At 40.0% G+C, this 26,684-nt stretch overlaps 1 protein-coding gene across 2 annotated transcripts in view; it reads left to right on the forward strand.

Annotated features, from left to right (window-relative positions):
* LOC113681603 (fibrillin-1) overlaps positions 1 to 26,684 on the forward strand; it is a 36,268-nt gene that overhangs the window by 4,363 nt on the left and 5,221 nt on the right. Inside the window, exons 5-59 of one of the 2 annotated variants that reach the window (XM_027198703.2) lie at positions 106 to 201; positions 288 to 434; positions 772 to 822; positions 944 to 1,069; positions 1,372 to 1,497; positions 1,653 to 1,805; positions 2,026 to 2,079; positions 2,597 to 2,716; positions 3,163 to 3,291; positions 3,433 to 3,555; positions 3,930 to 4,052; positions 4,170 to 4,292; positions 4,560 to 4,682; positions 6,073 to 6,231; positions 6,423 to 6,476; positions 7,174 to 7,311; positions 7,874 to 7,999; positions 8,634 to 8,756; positions 9,124 to 9,270; positions 9,656 to 9,706; positions 10,082 to 10,207; positions 10,657 to 10,806; positions 11,625 to 11,702; positions 11,815 to 11,937; positions 12,367 to 12,495; positions 12,900 to 13,019; positions 13,493 to 13,615; positions 13,954 to 14,076; positions 14,443 to 14,571; positions 14,759 to 14,884; positions 15,171 to 15,293; positions 15,521 to 15,643; positions 16,069 to 16,194; positions 16,478 to 16,600; positions 16,698 to 16,820; positions 17,145 to 17,288; positions 17,530 to 17,598; positions 17,702 to 17,827; positions 18,185 to 18,313; positions 18,842 to 19,006; positions 19,225 to 19,383; positions 20,046 to 20,171; positions 20,488 to 20,607; positions 21,106 to 21,228; positions 21,563 to 21,685; positions 22,224 to 22,349; positions 22,786 to 22,911; positions 23,162 to 23,290; positions 23,624 to 23,770; positions 24,377 to 24,439; positions 24,622 to 24,747; positions 25,023 to 25,145; positions 25,311 to 25,433; positions 25,866 to 25,982; positions 26,401 to 26,526. In XM_027198703.2, the coding sequence (XP_027054504.2) occupies positions 106 to 201; positions 288 to 434; positions 772 to 822; positions 944 to 1,069; positions 1,372 to 1,497; positions 1,653 to 1,805; positions 2,026 to 2,079; positions 2,597 to 2,716; positions 3,163 to 3,291; positions 3,433 to 3,555; positions 3,930 to 4,052; positions 4,170 to 4,292; positions 4,560 to 4,682; positions 6,073 to 6,231; positions 6,423 to 6,476; positions 7,174 to 7,311; positions 7,874 to 7,999; positions 8,634 to 8,756; positions 9,124 to 9,270; positions 9,656 to 9,706; positions 10,082 to 10,207; positions 10,657 to 10,806; positions 11,625 to 11,702; positions 11,815 to 11,937; positions 12,367 to 12,495; positions 12,900 to 13,019; positions 13,493 to 13,615; positions 13,954 to 14,076; positions 14,443 to 14,571; positions 14,759 to 14,884; positions 15,171 to 15,293; positions 15,521 to 15,643; positions 16,069 to 16,194; positions 16,478 to 16,600; positions 16,698 to 16,820; positions 17,145 to 17,288; positions 17,530 to 17,598; positions 17,702 to 17,827; positions 18,185 to 18,313; positions 18,842 to 19,006; positions 19,225 to 19,383; positions 20,046 to 20,171; positions 20,488 to 20,607; positions 21,106 to 21,228; positions 21,563 to 21,685; positions 22,224 to 22,349; positions 22,786 to 22,911; positions 23,162 to 23,290; positions 23,624 to 23,770; positions 24,377 to 24,439; positions 24,622 to 24,747; positions 25,023 to 25,145; positions 25,311 to 25,433; positions 25,866 to 25,982; positions 26,401 to 26,526 (6,627 nt within the window). Of the gene's footprint in view, positions 1 to 105; positions 202 to 287; positions 435 to 771; positions 823 to 943; positions 1,070 to 1,371; positions 1,498 to 1,652; positions 1,806 to 2,025; positions 2,080 to 2,593; positions 2,717 to 3,162; positions 3,292 to 3,432; positions 3,556 to 3,929; positions 4,053 to 4,169; positions 4,293 to 4,559; positions 4,683 to 6,072; positions 6,232 to 6,422; positions 6,477 to 7,173; positions 7,312 to 7,873; positions 8,000 to 8,633; positions 8,757 to 9,123; positions 9,271 to 9,655; positions 9,707 to 10,081; positions 10,208 to 10,656; positions 10,807 to 11,624; positions 11,703 to 11,814; positions 11,938 to 12,366; positions 12,496 to 12,899; positions 13,020 to 13,492; positions 13,616 to 13,953; positions 14,077 to 14,442; positions 14,572 to 14,758; positions 14,885 to 15,170; positions 15,294 to 15,520; positions 15,644 to 16,068; positions 16,195 to 16,477; positions 16,601 to 16,697; positions 16,821 to 17,144; positions 17,289 to 17,529; positions 17,599 to 17,701; positions 17,828 to 18,184; positions 18,314 to 18,841; positions 19,007 to 19,224; positions 19,384 to 20,045; positions 20,172 to 20,487; positions 20,608 to 21,105; positions 21,229 to 21,562; positions 21,686 to 22,223; positions 22,350 to 22,785; positions 22,912 to 23,161; positions 23,291 to 23,623; positions 23,771 to 24,376; positions 24,440 to 24,621; positions 24,748 to 25,022; positions 25,146 to 25,310; positions 25,434 to 25,865; positions 25,983 to 26,400; positions 26,527 to 26,684 lie in introns of both variants that reach the window. The other variant, XM_089204657.1, reaches the window with a different exon arrangement.

Here is a 26,684-nt window from a genome sequence, read left to right on the forward strand (position 1 = left end):
TGTTGCATTCTTAAGCAAAACACGTTACTTTCACAGTGCCTTTACTGAAATCCTTAGTCTAAACCATAGCCTTAAACCCTTGACTAAAATTTTCTTCTTTTCCAGCCATTTGTCAGGAGCAGTGTCTCAATGGAGGTCGCTGTGTTGGACCTGACAAGTGCGCATGTCCTTATGGATTTACTGGAAACCGCTGTCAGCAAGGTATCGACTTAATATGAAAAATTTTTTGAGGTATGATTTCCTGAGCTAATTTCATGAAGCTTACCGTAAATTTGATTATTCTTTAGATTACAGGGTTGGTCCTTGTTATACCAAAGTTAGAAACCGGATGTGTCATAACCAATTACGGGGTGTGGTCTGTACAAGACTCACATGCTGCGCAACTATTGGACAAGCGTGGGGGAACCCGTGTGAACGTTGTCCTAGCAAACCAGGTGTGTTCTTCAATCTTTGTAACTTAACTCTTAAACGAAGGGTCTAGGCGAGACTCCTCTTTTAAGTCTTCTAACTGTTAAGATAAAACTGAAGATAATGGAAACATTATCTTATAAAATATAATCTAGGTATTGACCTTAGGTGCTCTGACCTCGAAATGACTCCCGACTCAGAGAGGAATTGGGATTAGGGGTTCTTTCAGGTGTCTAACACTGAGTCAGTAACAAGATCTAAAATGTAGTTGAAGCCTGTCAGTTACATTTTTGTACATTGTAAAACTTACTTATATGGTATGATAGTTGATGATGAACTTTATTTACTTTCTCTCTGAAATAGAACCCTGTGATAGAGGATATCTCCCAAATTTTCGAAGCAAGGCATGCCAAGGTATTTTGTTATCAGTTCATATTAAAAATTATTGCGCCATGGTTTTTGATTTTTTCGTAAAACGAGAAAATGCTGATGCAAAACTACAAAACCTCACACTGTCTTATGCTTTTTTAATCAGACATCGATGAATGTAAAGCTATCCCAAAGATCTGTACAGGTGGAAGATGTATCAACACTATTGGGAGCTACCATTGTGAATGTCCCGCGGGAAAAAAACTTAACACAGACTCTCAGAAATGCACTGGTAGGTGTAATTTGCCTTTGGATGCCTGGTGAAATAACGATAGGATAGAAATAATGCTTTTGGGCACAAGTTTCTTTTTTATTACTTCCTAGCCGTGAACCATGACATACTAATTAATGACGAAGATCACAATTAAAGCGACCTAAAACGTTTTTACATCGATAGAAACATTGCATAGACCAAGATTTCATATCTCTATTCATTCCTTACATTTTCACTCTCTTCTTTTTGGAAACTCGATAACCTTAGATTTGACATCTCACCGTGATCAGGTTAAATAATAACATTCTGTTTGATTCCAGACATGGATGAATGCACCGAGATTCCAGGCATCTGTGCCAACGGCCGATGCGAGAACACCGACGGTAGTTTTCGATGTGTTTGCAAAGAAGGATTTATTCTGAGCGAGGACAAAAGCTTTTGTATAAGTAAGATATATTATTCACCCTTTCCCATAATCCGTACACAGTTCTCCTAGACATGGCTTCTACTGCTCCGAGGAGATTCCCGCCAATTGTGGATTTTATATTTTAAGGATGGTCACAAAATATGTTAATTTGAAATAATCTTCTAATTTTTTCAGGCAAAAAATCCGGGTATTGTTATCAACGAGTGGTGAATAACTACTGTGTTGACCAGTCCTCTTCAAACACAACTAAACATGGCTGCTGCTGCTCCAAGGAGAGTCCTGCTGGCTGGGGATCACTCTGTGAACGGTGTCCTTCCCGGCAGACACGTGAGTTGCACGTGACTAACTCTTGATCGCTCGTCATCAGGAAGAACTCATTTTTCCTAATATAAAAATTTTTACTCTTTGGTGAATTCATAACTTGAACACGTAATGAGGTATAACGCAACGTATAACGACTGATTAGATTATCCAATATCCTTCTCTGACTTTTACTCGAGAAAAGCGCAGCAGTCAACCATATAATTTTTTCTCCATTTATTTGTAGCGGAATACTCGAAATTGTGTCCAAATGTTCCTATTCCAACTCCCAAGCCTCCAGGTATGCCATCACCCAAATATACTTGAAATGATAAAATCTGTTGAAATGGTATATTTTTTCTGTTATACATCGTTACATCCTCGCAAATCTTGTTTATCAGATCAACTGAGTCTGATGTGTGGAATTTCGTGCACGCTTATTGTAGCATAGCAAGTGTTCACACCATACGAATCACGGTTGTTTTGCACAATCTTTACTCTTGCTCACATATGCCTTTTTGTTCTGTACCTGTTTGCCACGTTTGGACCAGTTTTGCTAACGCCATCAAGAAGGGCTTAATTATTTTGTGGTGCATTTTCCTCTGGTCATGGCAGACCATTCTGGTCACAAATGATTTTTCAGTCACTCCTCGATGAGGTTTGTAAACCTATGAACAAAGCCTCGTCAGTGAGTGAACTAACCCTAGAAGCCCTCGGTTGCAGAATTCCCCTCTACTTTTTGCTTGAGAAGAGTGCTCCACGGAATCAATGTTGATTCCTGACATAAACTACTTTTTATTCTATTTTTCCCCTAGAAGTGGACGAGTGTAAAAGACAAGGGAACGCATGTCTTAATGGCAGATGTATCAACGTTCCAAGCGGCTTCCTGTGCTTGTGCAATACAGGATATGTACTTGGACGAGACAATAGGTGTCTCGGTAAGTGTGTCGCAAAAACAAACCTTTCCCGTTATAAACCGAGGAGCAATAAATTTTAATTCTGCATGAGGAAGAGGCCTTTTTAGGAAAACTGAAATGTTGTCCCCACAGTGTCGGGTGGAACACTTTGGGTGATAAAATCTCCAAAGATTCGAGCATGTCTGCCATCATTTGCCATCACGATGGCCTTTAGTGCTGGATGCTATCTTGGCCAAGAGGGTTATGAGCGTTGCACGAGCCATGGAGAGGTATATACACATTGCGAAAAAAGCCTTTTCCTATCAACACTATCCCACTATACTAGAAAATTATACATATAATATGTAGAGAAAAAAGAATACCAGTCTCTAAAATGTTTCTGTCGATTAAAGTGGTCTGTAAGTTTCTGTTGGTAAAGTCCAGGATTTCCACGTTTCATCAATGGCTGAAAAATTGTTGTTTTGCAGATGTAGACGAGTGTTCAGCGAATTCGCGGCTATGTAGAAATGGGCTTTGTATTAACGTGAACGGTACTTACAGATGTGAGTGTAACCCCGGCTTCCAGGTGTCTTCTGACGGGAAAAGCTGTTCTCGAGGTTAGTATGCTACTCCCGTTCGAACATTCCTTAGCACAGAAATCTCTCTAACTCTCAAGACTTGATGCCAATCCAGGAAGTGGTTATCTCCGAGAGAGATTCACTTTACACCTTTTTTTAAACAGTTCTCTTGTTTCCCAGGTGTCGACCCATGCTCTCAATCGGGTGTTTGTGAGAACGGCGCTTGTGTGAACACAAGAGATGGCTTCACTTGTCAATGTCGCAGCGGATACACATTGACGTCTGACAAAAGAACATGCACAGGTGAACACGGTTCATTTCATTCAAGTTAACCATTATTGTGCTGCAGAGGAACGTCAACGTTTGTTACATGTTACCATTATAGAAGGATTCTTGCAGATGAATCTCGTGGAATTCTTTACCATGTTGAGCGGAAATCACTGTAAGACATAGAGATCGTTACAATTAAATCAGACTACTGTCAACTGGGCAGCCTTTTGCGCAGGCTCTCGCCTTAACTCTCTTTATCGTTTGCAGTGATCGCATCGTTCTCTTGTGGCTTTGTTCCATAGTCGTTGCTAAGATATTTATTTCGTAGCCACAATTACTCACACGTGGCTTCTGAACATATTTTGACCTGTCATTTGATGTTATTGGTTGCCATCTCTTTTTGGCAGATATCGATGAGTGCAAATCCCAGTCCGTCTGCAGTAACGGCCAGTGTACTAACTACCCCGGAGGTTATGAATGTTCGTGTGATACTGGGTTTGAACCAAGTTCTGACATGCGCCATTGCAACGGTGAGTATACTTCAGGAACTCTGAAACTCGCTATCATTCCAAAATATATATTTTTTGCCAACGATTCTTCAATATATGGACATAAAGTTTAAATATGTAATTGCTGTTATTCTACAGACAAAGACGAATGTCGTACTCCGCGATTCTGTGTCGACGGAAAGTGCGAGAACAGTCGAGGATCATACCGCTGTACATGCCACAAAGGGTTCCAAAATACAGCAGATCCAAGAGTTTGTATAGGTAGTCACTTGCATCATTTTAATTTTGAAATATTTCTATTAAAGTTTTGTTAAGATATGTTATTCGATGGCGATTTATCCTGTCGTTTCGTCTTTGGAGACGTACCTTAGTTCCAGCAGGTGGGAAAAAAGTATGGAAATTCAGCTAAAACATAAAGACATTGAGACGCCATTAGTTTGTGTAATTCAATATCATTAATGATAAAATGAGTAGTATGGGGTTAGAATGAACTGTTAAAGTAATCTTCTCAGTGTTGTAATATTTCAGATATCGATGAGTGCCTACAGGATAACATTTGTAAGAATGGTCGCTGTGTGAATGAGCCAGGTAGCTTCAGATGCACTTGTGAACGTGGTTTCACCCCAAGTGCTGATGGGAAAGCTTGCATAGGTAAGATCACGTGCAGTCTCTTACTCAGTCAAATAAGAAAGAGAGGATAAAGCTCTCTTGAGGTAATCGTGCACAAGCCAGAGCTTCTGTTCTCTGTCTTTGGACGGCCTGGAAAGGCTGCGACGCTTCTGTCTCCAACAGTACAAAGTCTTAGACTCGGAATGGGTATTTAACATGATAGAGCATAAATTCAATTCAGTGCTGTGGTGCATTTGAAATCGAAACAAATTTAAGCCCTCGCGCGGGCTCCTAGAAAACTGGAAGAGTTTGGCGAAAGAAAGAAGAGTTTCTTTGAAACAAATTATTTCATGCCCAAACAACCCAAAATGTCAACTTTTTCAGGTCTTGCCGTGACACCACAGACGACGATAAACGTCTCCCAATCATTTGAGGATGGCGCGCGATTAGAAATAAAATTTTGTGGCCAATTTGCGATTTTGGCCACTAGTGGCCGATTTTGGACACAAATGACCGATTTTGGATTTTGGACACAAGTGGCCGATTTTGTATTTTATCCATTAGCGGCTGATTTTGGATTCTGCCCACTAGTGGCCGACCTTGGGTTTCGGCCACTAGTGACCCATTTGGAATTTTGGACACTAGTGGCCGACTTTGGATTTTGGCCACTAGTGGGCGATTTTTGATTTTGGCCAATAGTGGGCGATTTTGGATTTTGGCCACTAGTGGCCCATTTTGGATTTTGGCTACTAGTTCGCTGATTTTGGATTTTGACCACTCGTGAGCAAGCTGCGAAATACGATACCTTCAGTTTACAGGGTGACTCCAGTAAATGGATGATGGAATGGCAGAATTCCGGAACATCCTAAAACGTGGAACGCCTCATTTTATGAAACAAAAGTCTTTGCAATAAAAATAAGAAAATTATTTAAAATTAACATGGAAAAATCTAAAGAAGTAAAGTTTAATTATAATTGGTGCTTAGAGTACAGGTGAACCGTGAGGCTTAAGAGCTATCCCCTCTCGATCATTATTATATAACTATTGTTCATTATGAGTACTGTTAATTTGATAATTTGTTAGTATTTAGTTATTGGTTGAATTTCAATTTGTCACTATGTTCTTAAATTATCTTTCTCTTGTGGAACGGGGTACTCATAATATGTGGTATGCGGCAGGTTTTCTGTTTTGTATCTGAATTAAAATCTTTTGCAACATAACCTTCTAGCGTCATTATATAGCCTCTAGTTCTTTTCATTGCTATAAAAAACTGTGCTGTACTAGTAGCTACACGCAGTCTTAGAATGCCTATTTTTAACAACAGAATGGCTCTGGAATAGATATAACTAGATATCACACAAAGCCTGACTGTCAAAACATTTTGCGAAGAATCTAGGAAGGTTTTAACTTTGCCATCTTTGTAATTGTTTAGATACAACGCTTGGTCGCTGTTACGCCAAGGTAGAAAGCAGCCGATGTTCTCAGCCCCTGATGAGATTCCTTACGCTATCGCAGTGCTGTTGTGGAATGGAGAATGGTGGTCAGCGGGGATGGGATGATCCATGTACGCCGTGTCCTCTGAAGGGTACAGGTAGGATTGATTTGCTCTTTACTTCGCGATTGAAAATAAGAAGTCGCATTGCTTTAAGTAGGGGCTTTGCGGTCGCATGTCCGCAAGGTTGTTCTTCGTCCGCTGTTCCCAGGCTGAATGTGAATTTGGGGTTTTGATTCTTATAAAAGGGGTAAATGGCAGATGTTGATTGTGTTTTGTCTTGTTTACAGAGAGTTACAACCGAGTTTGTTGTAAAGGACCCGGAATGACTTGCGGTGGAGATGGTAAGGCCACATGGATGTGCAATTTCGTTGTTAAATTAAGTGAAACGTATAGGGTGACGTGGAGGGAGGGTGGGGAGTCCTCATACTGGGTTATTACTTACATTTGGAAGTATGCCACTTGTTTCCTTATAATAATTTTAACTTCTGACTGATAAGAGGAGGTGTGGTCAAATACAACTTACGACCGCCCCCCCCCACCCCTTCCCCCATCTCTCTCCTTTAGTTACGCCTTTGCCTCGAATTATTGCAAACAATCCGTTTTTCGTGACAACGTTAGCTCTTTTTGCATGCCAAAAATTATCTTTCCTATTCGCCTAGCCAGTAATGATAGGGTTGATTTAACTAGTTTTGGGCAAACATCTGTTTTTGTTTCTAACTATCTTACTATTAAAAACTGGCTTATGGCGTCCTTATTTCATCCATAATACTAAGAAAACTAGTCTTTAAACGGTTAAGAATATATAAAAGTCATATATTTGAATTGCGGATAAAGACGTGAACGAAAGTGATCCTCGCAGTAACGTGCACTACTTAAGCAGTAGTGAAAATAAGCCTGAAAAAAATTCAGGCCTGTACGGGATTTGAACCCATGACCTCTGCGATACCGGTGCAGTGCTCTACCAACTGAGCTAACAAGCCAATTGGGAGCTGGTCATTATGTTGGTTCCAAATAAACCCGTGAAGCTCTTTTCTTTAGATGTTGATGAGTGTGTGAATAACGCTGGCATGAAGACAAATGTGTGTACCAACGGACAGTGTCAAAACACGATGAAGGATTACATCTGTGTTTGCAACCCAGGCTACCGCAGCGATGTTACTAAAAAGCTATGCAACGGTTAGAGATAAACTTTATACTCTTGGGTGTCATCAAAGGGAGTTTAATACTTGAGCAGTTTTTAACTTAAAGACAGACAGCAGGGTAACTGACAGACAAAGAAAGAGTTTGATATTGGACAGAGGTATGCACAGACAGACTGATAGAAGAGCTAACAAAGAAAGACTGAAAGGCTGACAGGATGGCACACTGACACACTGAGAGGCTGACAGACTGACATTCACTCTGGCGTTATATTCTGGTTATATTCCCCACCGACAGAGCACCACAGTCTCTTCAGAAACCTACCCATTTATTCATCTGACAGACTGATAGTTGACATACTGACATGAAGAGGGACATTTAGCTAAATTTTCGTGGAGATGTGGTTAGTTAAACGGCATTAATCGATGATAGAAACATCATTATGTGTGCAGTAAGGACGTAACACGCTTTTAAGAGTAGACACCTGATACAGGCTCCTCAAAAATGTTCGCTTTCTGTTAACTTATGCCTCATGAAGCTATACAAAACAATATTGTTGATCATCAAAATTATTAGGTCTCCAATGTTTTCCTTTTAGACATCGACGAGTGCACAGAGGACCCAAGACTTTGCCTAGGTGGAAGCTGCCAAAACTTAGCTGGCACTTTCTCCTGTGATTGCCCCAAAGGATTCTCTTTAAATACTCAATCTAGAATCTGCGAAGGTAAAGATTTGTTTGTGCAAGTCCAATTTTCTTCCCTTTTTGATTTTGCATACAAGCTTTTCGATTGTTTCCGTTGCAGAAATGAAAATGTCGTAGTGAGTAAAATCAAGCTCTACATTTAAGCGTACGTGAAATTTTAACGAGTGTTCTACTTAGTAACCTTTAATACAACTCATGTCTAACGACGCTAGCCGCTTTACGCGACAAATCGCTGAGAAAATTACACAGCAAGGAGGCTTTTCCATCCTATCTAAGTTTAAATTAGATCCCTTTGAAAGCCCTAGAATGTAGAACGGCCATCATAAGAGAGTGATTCTCCTTCCCTTAAAAAAGTCTCATACTTTTCCTATCTATGATCGATGATTGATCGATTGTCGTTTAACCAAACCCGGATAAATAACAACTGCCGATCAGAACGAAAATTGACTTCGCAAAGGGCCGGTAAGTACCCATAAGAAAATCCTTACGACGAACAGCTCGTGATTATTTTGAAATTTGCACTTGATTGGTTGAGGATAGCCAGAGTATTCTAGGCCAATAAAACAGGGCAGACAGTGAATAAAAACTAATTAATCACCGGAACTGCTCCTAACTGACCTCCTATACTTAAACCACGCCATTTATTCACTTTCAGATATTAATGAATGCGCCTTCGAGGGTCAGTGTATTGCTGGAACGTGTCAAAATACTTTTGGTAGCTTCCGATGTCAGTGTCCTCGTTATTACGAATTAGATGGATCGGGCAGGATTTGCAAAGGTATCCCTAAAAATTGAATATAAATGATTTGCAAACCAGAAGGCTATAAAATTGAGAAGTTTGTCTTCTGGCACCCCTTTATGGAGAATTGGCAATCTAAAAGTTTTCCATGGTCATCTATTTGGTTCCCTCTTCATAAATGCGCCTCCATGCCTTTGGTCTGTAAATTAGAAACAAACATGAAGAGTCGACTTCGTTTGAAAAGAGCTATCGATGATAAAAAACCTTTCAACTTTACATTCTAATGCAATAGTTTTTGGAGGTTACGCGATCTTCCTCGACAAGCTAGGGCTATAATTTTGTCCAGTCATTAACCATTAAACTCTGTTATTCGTGTAAATGTGACTTTGTTATTGAAAACTTTCAGACAAAAGAACAGCGCAATGTTGGACAAAAATCATGAACAATCGCTGCGAGGAATCCATCAATGGCGACGTTTCATTAGAAATGTGTTGTAACACCATAGGTAAAGGCTGGGGAAGTCCTTGTGAAGAATGTCCTCCCAGGAAAGGAGGTAAGCGATATTTGGTTTTGGTAACGTCGAGTTGCACATCCTGGTCTCAGTCTGCACTTGCATTCCTTTCTCAGTTTTCTCTCTTCCTTTTTTCTTTCTCTTCCTCTCGTTCTTGTGCAACACGTGGGTTTGATGCATAAGCAGATTGGATCTGTGCTACAGATCCTCACCTAGGCAGCCTTATATTATTCTTGAGTGAAGTGGCGCAGATGAAACGAGAAATTTCGTCCACTTGTACCTCTGCACCCCAACTGACCGCCTGATCATAATATAGGTTAAAAACAGACTTTCTTCCGTACCATTAAATCCCATGAGCTATCGAGCACCACCATCCCACAATTTAAGCGCGAATATTAAAAACGAGTGATGAAACTCTTTTTTGCAGATGAGCGGTGTGCTTTAGGGTACGCCATTCAAGACGAACCAAGATGTACAGGTAACTAATGGGAGAGCTATTTCTCGAGAAGTATGAGGCTATATGGAATTGAGAGAGCAGCCATCACTGCATGTGATGGGTTACGTAACGATATCAAATCAACAAATTAATTAGTAGTGATACCTATCATGATTGACAGTAACACTGAGCCACTTCTTTGTGGACTCCTTAACTTTTTCATTTCTTTTGCCTTATCTCTAAAGAAGTAAAAAATTTTTGTTGCAATAAAAGTTTGATTCCTATAATATCTGGGCTCATCAAATAAAACCAAAGAAACGTTTCTTCAACTGATGGGCGAAAGGTTGTTTAACTAAGTCTTATGAAATATGTGCGCCCTTCAGTGATAGTAGATGTCTTTGTATTTGTGGTTTGCAGACATCGACGAGTGTACCCAGTTCCCCGGCTTGTGTAAGAATGGAATCTGTCGTAACACTCTTGGTAGCTTTGTTTGCGAGTGTTCTACAGGCCTGACTTTGGACTTCACACAAAAAAACTGCGTGGGTAAGCATAGGTTTGGTCCGTCAATGTTATGAAAAGATGAAAACTGCTGGCTTATACGTCTTGCAAAAAAAAAACCCATCTCGTATGATCTCATTTTTTTACCTTTCCTGTTTTGATGAGTTATGTGGGCGTCGATTTCAGCAATTTCCCTAGAACTGATTTCCTTTGATAACTATGAATTAAAGAATAAAAACGTCCATCAACCGGCGGCTGAAGAAACGACTGCCCAGCTAGCTCAGCGACACTGATCGCTGGTGCAGAAGTTGGGTCTATCTGAGTATACATTATTATGCGATCTTAAAGATCATGGTAATCATTCAAACCATCTTCTTAGCGATCACAGCGACCTATAAAAACAAATCCCTTGTTTTTAGACATAAAGCATGATAGATTTCGTTGATGTTACTAAGATTAATGACAATTATGATTTTCTGTCGGTCTTCTCCCAGATCTTCGGGAGGACGTGTGTTACGGTTCTGTCTCCTCCAGTGGCTGTGAAAGGCCATACCGAGGAAGGTACAAAAAAGTAGACTGCTGCTGTTCCAAGGTGGGATCGGGTTGGGGTAATCCATGCCAAGAATGCCCATTAGAAAACACAGGTAAATAAATACGGACAAGGAAATATCAGGCCACGATGGTGAACGTTCTATAAATACCTCATCTCTTCCAAATTATGATTTGATTTCAAGTCACTGTCTACTAAGTGTCTCTCTCGTGTGTTGTTTACTTATTTTCGGCGTGGCGAGTCAACTGACGTCCCTTGAGTTTCCGAGGTTGAATGAGCAAAATCTTAGACATGTGAAACAAGCCGTTTCTAGATTGCTCTGAGAAGGGCTAACGCTCGAAACTTCAGCCTTTAAACTCTTTACGGTGGCTAATTTACGTTTTCAACTCGGTTGTTAACACTAAATTACCTGTTATACTCTTCCATCGACGCAGCACCATAGTTTCTCCAGAAACTTACCCCCTTTATTCATTCTAGTTTCTCCTATTGGGGGTGATCTGTGACTAATTTGCGCGGGATTTCCTTTATAGTAACAAAATCGAGACGCAAATTTCTGAAGTCGATGTTCTCTTAGAATAATTAAGCGTAGTATGTTAACGAGAAATCTTATCGTATTCTCATATTTTAAACGGTTTATTGTACAGTTTCATTAAAAGAAGCGACTCTTTGAAATAAAGGCTACCCTAGAGTGACACAGAATTTCCAACAAACATCCAGATGCTACTCCTACTCGGAAAGTAACGCGGCTTTTCCATGTAATCTACATTTTCGAACTGGAGAGAACTCGGATTCAGGGTGAAGTACCTGATATCCCCTTTTTTCTCGATGTTTTCATGTGGAAGAAATCAATAGAGAAACCGTGCCGTGACCCCAGCAGATGGGTTGTAACTGGAACTATGTTGTTTCATTTAGATCCGTTTGAAGAACTATGCGGCAATCGAAGAAAGGGATTCAAGACTGTGGATAGTCAGACCGGACCGAGAGTTGAAGGTTTTTCATATCATTAAAAAGCCAGGCATTTTAATTCATTTCATTTATTTTCGTTTTACCATCCCGTTATTCCATTGTGAGCTTATCACTACCGTTTCCGCTCCTATTTTAGATGTAAACGAATGTGCGATTCAAGGCATTTGTAACAACGGACAATGTGTGAACGCACAGGGAGGATTCCAGTGCGAATGTACATCAGGGTACGCCTTGGACAGTGAGGGAAAGGACTGCATAGGTAAGGAATACTTTTTCATACCCTCAGCTCGATTTTTTTCTAGAAAAGAATTTTCCTAACATCTTCAAGTAGTTGGTGCTATGGTAACAAAAATTGAGTTTACGATTTCCTCATGCAAGACGACTGCCTCTCGCGCATGAAGAAGCTTTTTAAATCACTAATTTACTTGATCTATTCCTCAATCAAATTCAAGTATTTTTTATTTATATGAATCATACTTTAAAGATTTAAACTTCCATTTCATTCTTCCAAAAGGTCTTGATAAAATTGTCCCCGCGGGCTTTTCTCTCCCCTGCAAGAAAAGCCGCTTGTCGAGGTATAGCCTTAGACTGTTTGCTAAAGTGTCAAAGCCTTATGTTAAATTTCAAATAAAGATAGCACTGAAAACAAGTTCTTTGAGTAACATACGTCCATATTGCCGTTTTTCAGATATCGATGAATGCCGAATATCTGCGGGGTTGTGTGGCAATGGAACTTGTACCAACATCGCTGGAAGCTTTCGCTGTGACTGCTTTACTGGATTTGAGAATGCTCCAATGATGATGGAGGTCTGTATTGGTAAGTGCTAAGAAATTCGATCACCTTCCGACTATCTTAACAATGTAATTCTGGGCTTCCTCAGAATTGCAGAGTTTGCCACCCATTGGTTTTGCGAAGCTTCTCAGGACCTCTTGAATGACCTAGAGATTTATGCGTTGTGGTAAGTTGAACAGGGAAATCAGGCCATTGGTCGGGTACGTAATATATGGGTCGTCAGTGTTGAACATAGCACGCATATATTCATTCATTCTTTTTGTCTCCTTCTTGCGCCCTTGAAGGTAATTTCCAAAGAAAGGCACTTCTTCTTTCTTGATAAGGCTTTTAAAATACTAATGTTACTTTCAAAATTTTGACGCCGCGCACTGTGATGCAGTTCATTAGCTGAATGTAATGCACTGAACAGTGAATTTTTTTTTCTTCAGACATCGATGAATGTGAGCGGAAACCTTGTACGGACGGTACATGCGTGAATACTGAAGGAAGCTACAAGTGCATTTGTCCCAACGGAATGGAGCTTATGAAGGATAATGTGACGTGCGAAGGTTAGTTTCATTTTCAACATCCTTATGCTCATTGTTGACCGCGATGGATTTGCTTCGTACCCTACACGGAGGTTTTACTTGGTAAAAAATACATAGTTTCATCGATTGCGAGTGGCGAAGAAGGTAGAGAGATGACAGCTGGAGGGTGTCAGAAATAATCAACATGTAATTTACTCTAACAAAATAAATACATTTCCCAGAAAACTGATTCTGAGACAGGACAGTAAAACGTGTTGACGGGAGGGTCTTGATAAAACGCCGAATTCTCCTAACCAATTTAAAAGGAAATGAATGACAACACAATGGAGAGGTACAATTGGGATCTTGGAAACGAGCGGGTAAAGTGAATCCCGTCGGATTTATGTTTTAGTGAATGAGTTGACGATGCAGGCCTGTAGCAAACACAATGATACATCTCGTTGACTTTGCTAGAGAGCAACCACCAACTTGTTAACGTACAACTTTATTTTCAGACGAAAATGAATGTTCAGATCCAAACAAATGCCGTAATGGTGTTTGTCAAAACTTCCACGGAGGCTATCAGTGCTTGTGTGACTCCGGTTTCGTGGTCACGGAGGATATGAAGGCGTGTATAGGTCAGTATCATACTGTTATGTATGTTCCGGTCAATGGGCTGATCCCAGCTATGGAGTCGAGTAATGCTCAGTGACAACAGGAACAACGTGCGTCATAAGAACGTTGGGTGACATTTGAAAATCGCCAATGGCTGCGATGGAGATTTTTTTGAAATAAATGTTTTGCCAATCACCCGAGTAGAGATACTCAACAGCCGATAGAAAGTATTAAGCTGATGTTCTAAGTAATATTATAAATTTATGTGATTGAGCTATTTCGTCTGCATTAATATACTACACTGTTTTAGATTACCAAGATTGCATATGATAGTCTCAACTTTATGTGTTAATGTTCACAGATATCGATGAATGTCAAGTGGATAACGGGAACTGCCGGGAAGTTTGTAACAACACTCTTGGTAGCTTTGTGTGTGACTGTAGAGCTGGCTTCACGTTGCAGCCTGACGGAGTCACATGTGGAGGTACGGCACATGCGTAATGATTCTCAGATAAAACCCTAACTTTTTTATAATCACAAATTGACTGGGTTCAATTGCACAATGATCGTTGTCGAATAGCGACCTATTTATTTTCCCGTTCAAATTTCTTGTATTTTAACAAACTTCTTAGCATTTCTTTGTCTTCCGAAGATGCTCTTGGAAATGGCACTGACAACACAGGTACCCCAAATATGTCATTCAAACAACAATGACGCTAACGCGTGCTCTCATATATTTTTTAAAAAAGGCGATTATACTTGCGTGCCGAACCACTAAATACCTTTCTCCAGGATTCCTGAGTGCTACTCTGAGTTGATGAATACGTGTTCACCATACCTTTGATTACAGATATCGACGAGTGTTCGCTTGGTGTGGACATTTGCGGGACGAATAACACATGCACGAACTCTGAAGGCGGGTACTATTGCACCTGTGGCCCTGGGTATGTGCCTGCTGTTGACAGGAGATCCTGCATTGGTAGGCTAAACTTATAAGCTGTCTTATATCTAATTTATGTTTAAAAGAATGTCGTAAAAAATCGATTTAATGAAGAGAGACGACTTAGTTAAGATTACAAACTTCATTTAAAGATGCAGTTAAGATTTCATTAGCGCAATTGTTCGAATGATAACATAATATAGTTTTGCTCTGTTTTTACTTTCAGACGTGGATGAATGTCAAAACGATCCTGAGCTTTGTACTAACGGTGTCTGTCGAAACACTCAAGGCTCGTTTGAATGTATCTGTGGCAAGGGATACGTTTTGGCCAAAGGGACAACTGCATGTATTGGTAGGTGCCACGCCTTAAAAGGGGCTTGGCTATGACTAGTCTGTTTTGCAGACTCTTTACTGTTCTTGTTGATATTAATGCTGTTTTTTTTCCAAGTGAGTGAGGGGAAGATGTCACGCAACGGTTATCCAAAGCCTTGCGTGACATACATAAAGATGGCTGCAAAGGAGACCATTCCACGCCTATCATTGAGAAATTCAGCAAACTCTTTCTTCCTGTTGGTCCTTTTTAATGCGTGTCAGTGTTCTTGATCCCTTGTTAACTTAATCTATCTGTTTCTCTTCAGATGTTGATGAATGTGTTATAGATCTGGCTCAGTGTGGTAGCAATGCTGACTGTAGTAATACTGTTGGCAGTTTTACATGCGATTGTAAACCTGGATTCGCCGGAAGTGGTAACGAATGCATAGGTGAGTGTCTAGAGTGAAAGAAACCTTTTCGTCAGCTTATTATGTTTAGTGCAAATCTACCAGCGAACTATCCCAAATACTTCAATTTGATAGGCTACGCCACTCGCCGTTGGGGGCAAATGATCCATTTTTTTCCTCATTTTATTCCTTCATTTAAACTAAGTCGTTTTCCATTAATTTTTTCATTTTATGACCCTCCCTTTACATTATCTTTCTTCGCCGCACAGATATCAACGAGTGCGTCACAGGAGCTGCCAGGTGTCATTTCAATAGCACGTGTGTCAACTCTCCAGGCTCTTTCAGTTGCGTTTGTGGGCCAGGTTACACAGGAGATGGTTCTTTTTGTAACGGTAGGCTATAATGATATTTAGTTACTCTCTTATACTAATGTCAAATCCATCAAGGAGACTTCCGGTAGATTACGAACGGAAACATAGTTCCAAATTTGTACTTGAAGGATTATTAAATTATCCACGCGGTAGTATTTCTGAAGTAAGAAGTATTTTCAAAAAGGCGTATTTCCCAGATAAAGCAACAATGAGTATACGTGCCTCATTCTACAATTGAGTGCGATGCAGAATAAAAGAGCAAAGCATGTCTCAGTTATACGAGTACTACTTCAAAAACCCCTTTCCACACGTGAAACTTCCTTTCAAGTGGAACTAAGCACTCGAAGATGCAATTCATTAACATTTTGCAAGACGCGGCAGATTGAGAATGCGCTCTGCAAGCGTCGAAATTTTACTAACTTGGCCCATGATGTCGCGCTTTTCAGATATCGACGAATGTCTACTGGAAGATAATCTTTGTGATCACGGACAGTGCACTAATAAAGCTGGCTCATATGAATGCGAGTGTGAGCTTGGATATATACCAGCTGAAGATAAAAAGAGCTGTGTTGGTAAGTTACTCTATCAACTGATTTCCATATCGGTTACTTACGAATAGCGCAGTACTGGGACCAACTCCATTTCAACTACAGCAAATGTCAGCTCGATTCCCAAGCCGCTGCCGGGAAATGAGCCCGCGCTCCTCCTGTTAAGTGGAACATTTACAACACTATTGGGAAGTTTACCTAAGTTCTCAGGAGAATTCTACTAGAGCCGGAGAGTTGTTCTCTAAGCTCCCTCCAGCTCCTTAATAAAGCCTTCCGTGCTCTAATGCCTTTTCACTTTTTCTCCTAGATATCGATGAATGCAGAATGTTTCCATTGTGTAAAAATGGCCGCTGTGAAAATATGCCAGGGATGTTTCGTTGTATTTGTGATGATGGATTTCAGCTAGATAAACAAGGCACAAACTGCACAGGTACTGATAAAGACTGTTCAAAACCGACTTGCTGAACACTGAGAAATTACTTCGTCATGAAAAATATGGTAAATACGTCTTTTTTTCTTTTTTTCAGATATCGATGAATGCTCCGTGACAGGAATGTGCATTAACGGTCGCTGCGTGAACGAAATGGGTACATACCGCTGTGAATGTGATGGCGACTTCATGCCTAACCCCGCGGGCTCAGGATGTATCGGTAAAAAAAAAGATTCCTCTTCAAATTGTAAATGCATACTAAAGTCAGTTTAGCATTTTATTCTTGAAATTGTGCTCTTTCGAGACATATTGGTTTATGATTACCAGATTCCAGGTCAGTATTTCCGCAGACCTCTTTCGTAAGCTCTTTCTTGTTTCCGAAAAGAGGAAGGGAAGCCCTTGAGTACGAAGTTGTTTTTGTGCTTGTTTTGAAAGATTAAGGGCAGTGATCCTGTCAGTTTTGGATAACCCAATAGATTGTCCAGTGAATATTAAAAAACGTTTAAAACAATGCTGGTAGTCTTTTTTGATTCTCCTTTCACAGATATGCGAAAAGGAAAGTGCCATTTAAGTGTTGTGAATGACACTTGTATGAACCCGCTGTCCCCAGCTCATCGCGCGGTGTGCTGTTGCACGTCAGGAAAGGCCTGGGGAGAACCGTGCGAACCGTGTCCTCAGAAGGGGACTGGTAAGAATGAGACTTTGTCTTATTTTTAGAAACATGGTGAAAAAGTTCCAGAGTGACTGAGGTATCCTTTTTCAGCTAATTATGTAACTTAGAAGTTTGCGCGATAAAGCAATCGATGCTTTTAAGGGAGGTTCTGTTATCTTAAGCGTAAAAATCTATCTTTGATTTCGCTCTTGTTTTCGTGTATTGGCGCTTTATTTCATTATTACTCTAACAATTCCATGTTCATCCTCCCTTTCAGAGGAGTTTCTGCGGCTGTGCCCCGGTGGGATAGGATTTGTTCCAGATCCTTTCACTCTTGTCATTAAGGGTAGGCTCTTTATAATTTAATCGCATTCCGTGAACTTTAAATATCTGTTTTTTTCTTAATATAATATTCGTTTGACGCGTTTTGTTTTTTAATCATCTCATAGATGTGGACGAATGCCGGGAACTCCCGGGGGTATGTAGTCAAGGGCGATGTTTAAACACTCTTGGAAGCTTTGATTGCTTCTGTCCTAAAGGATTCAAACACGACATTTCTTCTGGAAAATGCATTGGTAAGATGAAGTCTAATTTCAATTGATCGTTCAGTTTCTCCTTTATATTCCATTTCCATCATTTTAGTTATCCCTCTTACTCCAACGGTTCATATACGCAATTATTTCCCTCGTTGAAAGCTTATCTTGACCCTTCACACCCTGATATCAGTATACATGTTCTCCATACTATTCATTATATGTTTCCTAAGGTGCTGAAAACGAGAATTTGTTTATCAATCAAGATCCTCTTTAGTTGGTGATGATTTCCTTTGTTCTCGTGACTTTTATGCTTGATTCAGGGGTGATATTGGAAGAAAAATTAGATACTGGTCACTCTCAGTGGTTTAAAGGTTAATAAGCTTCTGTTTTCTTTAGATGTTGACGAGTGCAAAGAACTGATCTTCATTTGTGGTCTTGATGGGATATGCATCAACACAAATGGAAGTTATGAGTGTGTCTGCCCCGAAGGACAAAAACCAAACCCGAACGATAAACGTTGTGAAGGTAAGTGACGTGGCTAAAGGTTGTCGCACTGTTTCCTCTCAATTTTTCATTCCACCAGCTAATATCAGTACCTTTTTTTCTTTTTTTTGGTATTTCGTAATTGATCTACAAAACGAAACAACTCAGGCGGTTTTCCTTTTGTTTGAATTTCCTTGTGGAAACAATGTGCCCAGTTGAAGGAGCGAGACAGTTCCAGGAAATGGCATTACTGGGTTTTGTCGAACTGGCCTCTTTGAATAAACTCAGTTTTCCCTTTCCTGCGCGGAACACCTGCAAACCTTGCCAAAGTTTTGACCGACGAATAACGTAGACGATCTGTTAAACCAATTATCAACCCTTTTGGGATTGAAAACGTGTTAAGACCACAACGCATACAGCTGCAGGCTCACGGAATAGACTTTCGTTCCCCACTTCCGTTAGAAATGATCAACTTTCTTATTTTAGCTGGGCCGGATAAATACACAGCGCGCCGAGTATTTTGATTCAATCAAAAATTTAAAAAACAACAAGTTGTTGCCTTTGTTTTAGATAATCGACCGCAAGAGTGTTTCATGGAAGTGGAGAACGAGGCGTCTTCAAATCCTGTTTGCAAGGGCAAGTTTTCTAAGAACGTGACGAGGGGCGATTGTTGTTGCACTGGAGTGGGGGCGGCGTTTGGCTCAGAGTGCAAGCAGTGTCCAAAGAAAGATTCAAGTAAGATTCAATTACAAATTTTTCTGAATACTTTATGACTCTTTTGAATATACTGAGAGAAATTGGTTTCGCCATCAAGCTCTGAGCAGCCATTTTCTCATGCTAAGCTACTTCTGTGGTACTGTAGGACCTACATAACCCATATTATAACAGTCCTTCACGCTTTTTGAAATAAGGCTTGAGAATTCATTTCTTTCCTCTGTGTTCACTTTCCACAGTCGAATGGACAGCCTTGTGCCTGTCCATAACACGCGTGACACCAACTACGGGTATTGAAATAACTCATCCCACTTCCGAACCCTCCGGGGTTGTTCGCCCTTCTGAAGGGGTAACGGCCCCATCAACGACAGTCAAACCTGTGACACAACCGCCTAGAGGTAAGAGATGGATAACCTCGTATAGAAGATACAAGAGCCACTTGAGTAACGATTTATATCTACCTAAAAAGACAATTTCCGAATTTTTTTTCAGTGAAAATTTAAGCTTTCGGCTTTTAATCTGAAGCCTTTAAAGACTAAGATATAAATGCATGGGGGGATATGTTTCTAAAGAAACTTTGGTGCTGCGTCGGTGGGAGAGTATAGCAGGTAATTTAGTGTTAGCAACTGAGTTGAAAACGTAAATTGGCCACCGTAAAGAGTAAAAAAGCTGACGTTTCGAGGAAGAAGACTAGGCGACAGATTCCGAGAACACCTTCGCGACCTGGAAAGAAATGACAAGAGATAAAATGCATAAATGCATGGAATCGAGAGTACTTGCCAAATGAAAGTTGAAAATAATGTTAAAACGATAGAAAATGGCAAAAAAGTTCTATTTTTTAAATAGTACAATATCGTTGTGGAAAAGGCTTGTGGCCTGCTATGTTTTAAGCGTTTCTAGTATTATCAACTTCTCTTACATCTATGTCCTAAAAGTATTAATTATATATATTAGTTTTTATTTTCATTTTAGCTTTCATAAGATATCGGAGATTCGCTACCTCTTGATTTTGATTTGATTGTTTAGGAGTATTTTTAAATTATTGAATTCTCTGTTGCAGACGTGGATGAGTGCGAACTGTTTCCAGAGCTTTGTTTGTACGGAGAATGCATCGACACGCGAGACAGCTACAGATGTAAATGCCCGCCTGGTTACAAGCTTGGCCCAAGAGGTGTAATGTGTAAAGGTAAATATGATATTTCCTTTAGCTTTTCATCCTTCTGGGTGAGTTTCAAGTTGTTGCTAAAGCACTGGAAGGATCAAAAGGCTCCAATTGCAACCGTGGCCTGTTCCCTTATTGGCTGGTAAGAGGTCCGAAGAGACCAATGACGAGCAATCTTTATCGCCTGACGAAAATCGCTGAAGATGATATCCCAAAAAACACCGCCAAATTGACCACATCTGGAAAAATCGAAAAACATCTCGGTTACTTCGTTCTCTTATGATTCTCCTTTTAAGCTCACAGGTTTATCAGTGACTGCATTGTTTTTCCTTCTAAATAGATGTGGATGAATGCAAGATGTCTCCGTGTAAGAATGGTACTTGTCTAAACACCTTCGGCAGTTTCCTATGCACTTGTCTAAAGGGATTTAAACTCGACATTACAAGACTGGCCTGTGTAGGTAAGTAAAGTCTGTCAGAGCTAATTTTTTAGCTTCTCGTTTCTTATCCATACTCTAGACCTAGCCTACTTAAAGGTCTCTTCTCCAAACCTTGCCACCTATCACCTTGTCAACTCTATCTGTTCTTATTTTCCCTTTTCTACCCTCTTCCCATCCACCTCTCTCCTCCCCTCTTTTCCTGTTTTCATAGGCGATAATTCCTTTCTTTTCTCTGAGCTTCTTTTCCTTCTAAAAAACTTTACCACAGCCGAAAACTGGTCTTTGTGGTCTTAATGTATCAATAGCTGATCCTCGTAGCGTGTGAGGCGCTTTCAAAGCGCCTCTCACAAGCTTTTGATAAGTGTAGCGGTGATTGTGTGAGACAAGCAAAAGCAGATGGGTTTTCTGCTTCTTACAGAGGCCCCAGCTAATTTTCCGCGCAGGTGACTAATTTGAAAATACCCTTTAATAACCTGCTAACCTACGAACGGTGCGGTTTTTTATCCAATATCTTACAAGATCTAGACGAATGTCTTGAGCCAGGATACTGTGAACATGGGCGATGCGAAAATTCTATCGGTGGCTTTAATTGCCAGTGTAACAGAGGCTATCAGATCACAACTGGCGGAAAGACGTGTGTAGGTAGGTGGATAAAATACTGATAAAATCTTGTTGTACAGCCGTTTATAGCTTACATTGCCACTTGTGTAGTTGTAATTTCAGAATATCATCGAGAAAGTCAATCACAAATAAACTGGTGCAGGATCCGCCTGTTCAATTTGAAAAGGCGTAAAACACTGGACGTACTGTTGATATCGCTCACCTGCGAGTAGGTGTATCTAAATTTGGGTGCTTTCCAACTTGTACGAATAATTTAATTAATTAATATTTCATTTACGTTTTAAATTAAGCTTGTGATAAGTATAACGACGACTAAGTCGCAGTTATCACTGAAATTTTCTTCATTTTCTTCTAGATGTAGACGAGTGCTCGCAGGTCAGCGGTATTTGCGTCAACGGGACATGCGTCAACACACAGGGATCTTTTCGTTGTAATTGCTTCAATGGCTTTAGGCTCGACAGTCGAGGCTACTGTAAAGGTGAGTTGTAAATATTACAACAGATAACGTATGGTCTCTATGTCTCCATGTTCTGCAATGCTTGAACTTGAAAAAATAACGTAAGAAGAAAGAAATGGGAAAAAAGAAATTGAACAGAGAGAAAGAAATGGGAAAAAAGAAATGGAAAAGGAAGAAAGAATGGACAAAAACAAATTTCATGCTCTAGTAATAATGGTTATTTCTGAGGTACTTGGTATGAGTTATGTGGGGCCCTTAACCTATCACATATTGTTGCTCGAACGAGATTGGTCTAGAGCCGACATCTGGCTGAAAATCGCAAGAGCTAAAACCAAAGAATGTTCGAGGTTTGCAGTTACAAATAATATTCGCAAACAAATATCGGAGCAAATTTCACGCGAAATGGAGGTTATTGGGACCATTTAGCTCTTGAAAACTAAATTAAACTTTTACATAACTGACATTATATTGTTACTGTTAACCTATAAATTGGTTTACCAATTTTTAATTATCTGTTTTCATCCTTCTCTCGTTAAGTTTTTTTCTGATTCATTTTCAGATATTGATGAATGCTCAGCTGTGGTCGGTGTATGTCAAAATGGACGTTGTATTAATACTATTGGCGGCTTCAGTTGTGATTGTATCCCAGGATACACCGCCACCCCTGACAAAATGCGATGCAGAGGTTGGTGGCATGTTATTCACGTGCCTTGAGCGATGCTTCTCGTGTCATTGAACGTGACAGGAGTGCATGGCTGTATTCTATTTCCCACAATCTGTGCGTGTTTCTTGTAAATCTGTTAAAAACCTTGAAATCCTGAGATATTTCGGCATCTTTATTGTGTTTTGACCAATTAAATCAGACATGTAGGCAAACCACATGTTAATTACCATTGTTGAGTAGTTACTCACCAGTTACTCACGACTGAATAACCTCTTTACGCAATAACATCCTAAAAATGTTTGACGCTCTCGCTTTCCTGATTCTAAAAGATTTACAAAATATCAGCACCTTTTTGTTTATCTTCCAAAGTTGTGTTTGCTTCTTGAACCGTTCATTTGGTAAATGCAATCTTCAGTTACTGTGATGCAAAAATATACCCAGTGTTTTATTTCCACAGATATCAACGAGTGTACAGAGGTGCCAGGATTTTGCGAGAATGGCATCTGTACCAATACCATCGGCGGCTCACGGTGCGAGTGCACGACAGGGTTTAAACTGAACCGTGCAGGAAATGCTTGTCTCGGTGAGGATCTGCTTTGTCACTTTTGTTTTGTCTTCTCAAGGGTATTGTTTTGTTATCGGTGCTGTTTGGGAAAAATCTTCAGGTCCAAGAAAAACTTAGGGAAGAAACTGATTATAGTCACATCGATATGCGCATGGGACATGGATTTTCGCAACGTTTCTGTATTATTCACGCCATGAGTTTCAAAGAGCTACTCACACGTTAGGTGGTTTACTTTCTTCTGATTTATTTATTTAATTTATTTATTTAGATGTGAATGAATGCGATGAAAATCCGAACTATTGTCAAGTTGGTGGTCAGTGTGTGAACACAGTGGGAAGCTACCGCTGTCTTTGTAATAAAGGTTACGAAGTTGGTAACGGTGGAAGCCACTGTATTGGTGAGGGCCTTAGAATGCTCTTGTACTTCAGTAGTACGAAATTGTCCATTCATCCATCTATCGTTTCCTCTATTTCTCCTCTTTTCTCCCTCTTTTCATTGGCATTTATTCATTCATCATCTATCCGATGGTCCTTTCGTCTTTTCCTTCCATCCATTTTCCCTCATTCAATTTTCCATCCATTCCTTCATTCCATTCATCATCTTTCTGAGTCATTCATTGACAAGTTATTCTCGCCTCGTAATTCCTTTACACCGTTTGATCATCTACTTGACTGTTATTCGTGTTATACCGTTTTATACCAGTCAATTTGTTACAATGTCGATTCAACAGATGTGCGGGTGGGTTACTGCTTCGAAAAGTTTGACGAGGAAGGTTGCACTAAACCTAATGGACGCGAGATGAGAAAAGCCATGTGCTGTTGTACCGTTGGAGCCGGCTGGGGTGACCCATGTGAACTGTGCCCGCAGAAAAATACCTGTGAGTATACTGCTATTGTATAACACATCGTGGTTAGTAATTTTCTAGAAATATGAAAGACAGTCTGCGTTTCCAAGGAAATGTTTGGAAAACTCACGTAGTGGAAACTGTGGAAAACCTCTAAGTTACCGAACATCGAGCAATTTTCTCTGTCCCTTATTTCAAAGGATTCGAATGGTTACGGAAACTGAGTAATTCTTATTTGAGTTACGAACTTTAAAGATTGGACATCTTCAAAAATCATCTGGATTGAATCAATTAAAAAATTTTCTCAGAGCGTTTAACTCCTATTTATGTGCCATGTTTCGGTATTTTTACTAACCCATTTCAGGTTTGTGTAGACTTCGATAGGAATGAGGAACAACTGATTTTAATAAAGTGAAATGGTGGAATACTTCTTAAAGTTAGAGCTATACAAAAACTTTGCACATTGCTTTCGAATCATTTGCCTCCAAGTGGATGTTTACCTATGCGGAAGTGATGTTAGATATGCGGTGAACATTTGTTTCAAGAAAATCACAGCTGAGCGCAGTGAGGCAAAGTTGATGGAATCCTTCGACTTCGCGTTTGAAATTTACACTCTAAGGCGCTCACGTTGTTTTTCAGCTGCCTTTACCCAGTTGTGTCCCAATGGTGTTGGATTTGTGATGGACAGGCATGGTGTTACAGGTGAGATACAGTACATAGGCGAAGGCAGTTTTTACTGCTTTTGTCCAAAACAAAACAATTCTATTCGCTTTCCTGCTGGAGCATTTAGCAATACCGGCTCACAGGTATTCTGGGTTTTGCTGCCTGTATCCTTTTTTGTGCAGTTCTTAACATTGCACTGCCTTTTTTTTTCGCTGTTACAGACGTGAATGAATGTCTCCACATCGCAAATCTTTGCGAAAATGGAGAATGCATCAACAATGATGGAAGCTATCGGTGCAAATGCAAAATGGGATATCAGCTTGATGAAACTGGAAAGAAGTGTGTCGGTGAGTAATTCTGTTATACCTTAGCTTTGTCAAGTGCTATGTTTTTTATGACGCTAGAAGGATTGACCGAGCTGCTAAGTAATGCATTACAAGAAACCAGTGTTGTTGAGGATGATGACGACAACAATCGTAAAATGACGAATAAGAATGGCTGGAGTGATAATGGTGATGATGATAATGACGATGATGATAATGACGAAAACGACGACAGGCCTGTTTCGTAACATCCAGTCAATTAGCTATTTTGTATTGTTTTGTTTTTCTCTCCGCATTAGATGAAGATGAATGTGACATGCCCGGTGTTTGTGGTAATGGTCTTTGCGTCAATACAGAAGGCTCTTACACATGCAATTGTCCAAAGGGCTATGCACCAGGCCGCTTCTCACCACGTTGTTCTGGTAAGGACTGGGTTCCAGGTTACGTGAAACACTTTATCAATGAGTAACTGCCTCTTGTTTTTTTTTGTAACGTACTTCTGTTCTTTCTACGTTTAACGCATATTTTTTGTTCTCTATAACCGAAAAAATTGTGCTCTAATTTTAAAACCTGCTTTAATTCCATAGATGTCAATGAGTGTGTACAAAACAACGATCTTTGCGCGTTCCGTTGTGTGAATCAGCCGGGAAGCTATCGATGTATCTGTCCTCGAGGATTCGACTTGGCCCCAGACAAGATTCATTGCAGAGGTAAAGGAAGGCCTCATCAATGGCACATATCACGTGTTCAGATATAATCATGAAGTCGAGGCTTATTTGTATCTTATTGAAAAAGATGAGATAAACAACCAAAGCAAGATGGAACAAAAGCCTTCCTTCGGTTGTCTTTGTTTTTCTGTAACAAGTTGCAAGCAGACTTGTTTCCAATAGACGTTGAAGGTTGAAACCTGTTCTCCCAATATGCGTAAACGCGTCGTTATTGTAGCTCAGTATGGCTCATTTCTGTTACTATTCAAAAATCAATCGGCTCAAAACATGCCTAGGAAGCTTTTCTCATTCAAAACCGTGAGCGTTATCCTAAGAGAATTGGAGAAAATTTTAAATAATCAAAAGAAAACTAGAAGAACTTGGAGTTGCAAATTTGAACACGATTGTTTTAATCTGCTTTTTCCTTTCCTGTAGATATCAATGAATGCAGAGAAAACACCAGATTGTGTCCGTTCGTTTGTAAGAATTTTATCGGCGGTTTTAAGTGCAGGTGTCCCGCGGGATTCAGAGGAAATGGTCAGATATGTGAAGGTAAGCTGAATTGTTACATAGACGAATAATTGATATATTTAACTTACACATTGCATGCACGTTACCCCCAGAAGTAAAAAGATGTCATATCACGAGGAAAAAACAGCTACACATCGTCTGTAAAGGAAATTGATGATTTAGGAAATGGGAAGGCTTCGAGTGAGTGACATCACGTAACTTGGAGAGCGCGGATGAAAGTCATATCTGTCAAAAATTGACTCATTTCGAAATGTAGAGTACTGACTTCTACCAAATTGGTGGAATCTGTATATCGTGCTGCACGGCCTAACAGGTAAGTTTAGTTTAAGACAGATGATTTTCTACGGCTGCCTGAATTTTCAGGGGTTTAGAACCAAGCATCAAAGAGATAAATCGACGTCAATTATTTGACAAATATTTTCACTGACTTTTCCCTTAGATATCAATGAATGCCGGGAAAAGTTGGATATTTGTCAAAATGGCGCGTGCAGAAACCTCGCGGGGACTTACATCTGCGACTGTGACTCGGGGTATCAGCGGAGTGCGGATGGAAAGGAGTGTGAAGGTAAAATCGCTCATTGTGATTTAAAAAAACTGCTTGGAGTTTACTAACGATGGACTGGCATCTTATTCTGAGGATTTGTTTGTTTGTTTGTTTTTTGTCTGCTTGCTTGCTAGTTTTGTTTTTAACGCGTTGAGAAACTTGTTGGAATGAGAGAGTAC

Source organism: Pocillopora damicornis, chromosome 4 (genome assembly GCF_964200805.1).
Source record: "Pocillopora damicornis chromosome 4, jaPocDami1.2, whole genome shotgun sequence".
NCBI classification, from domain to species: Eukaryota; Metazoa; Cnidaria; class Anthozoa; order Scleractinia; family Pocilloporidae; genus Pocillopora; species Pocillopora damicornis.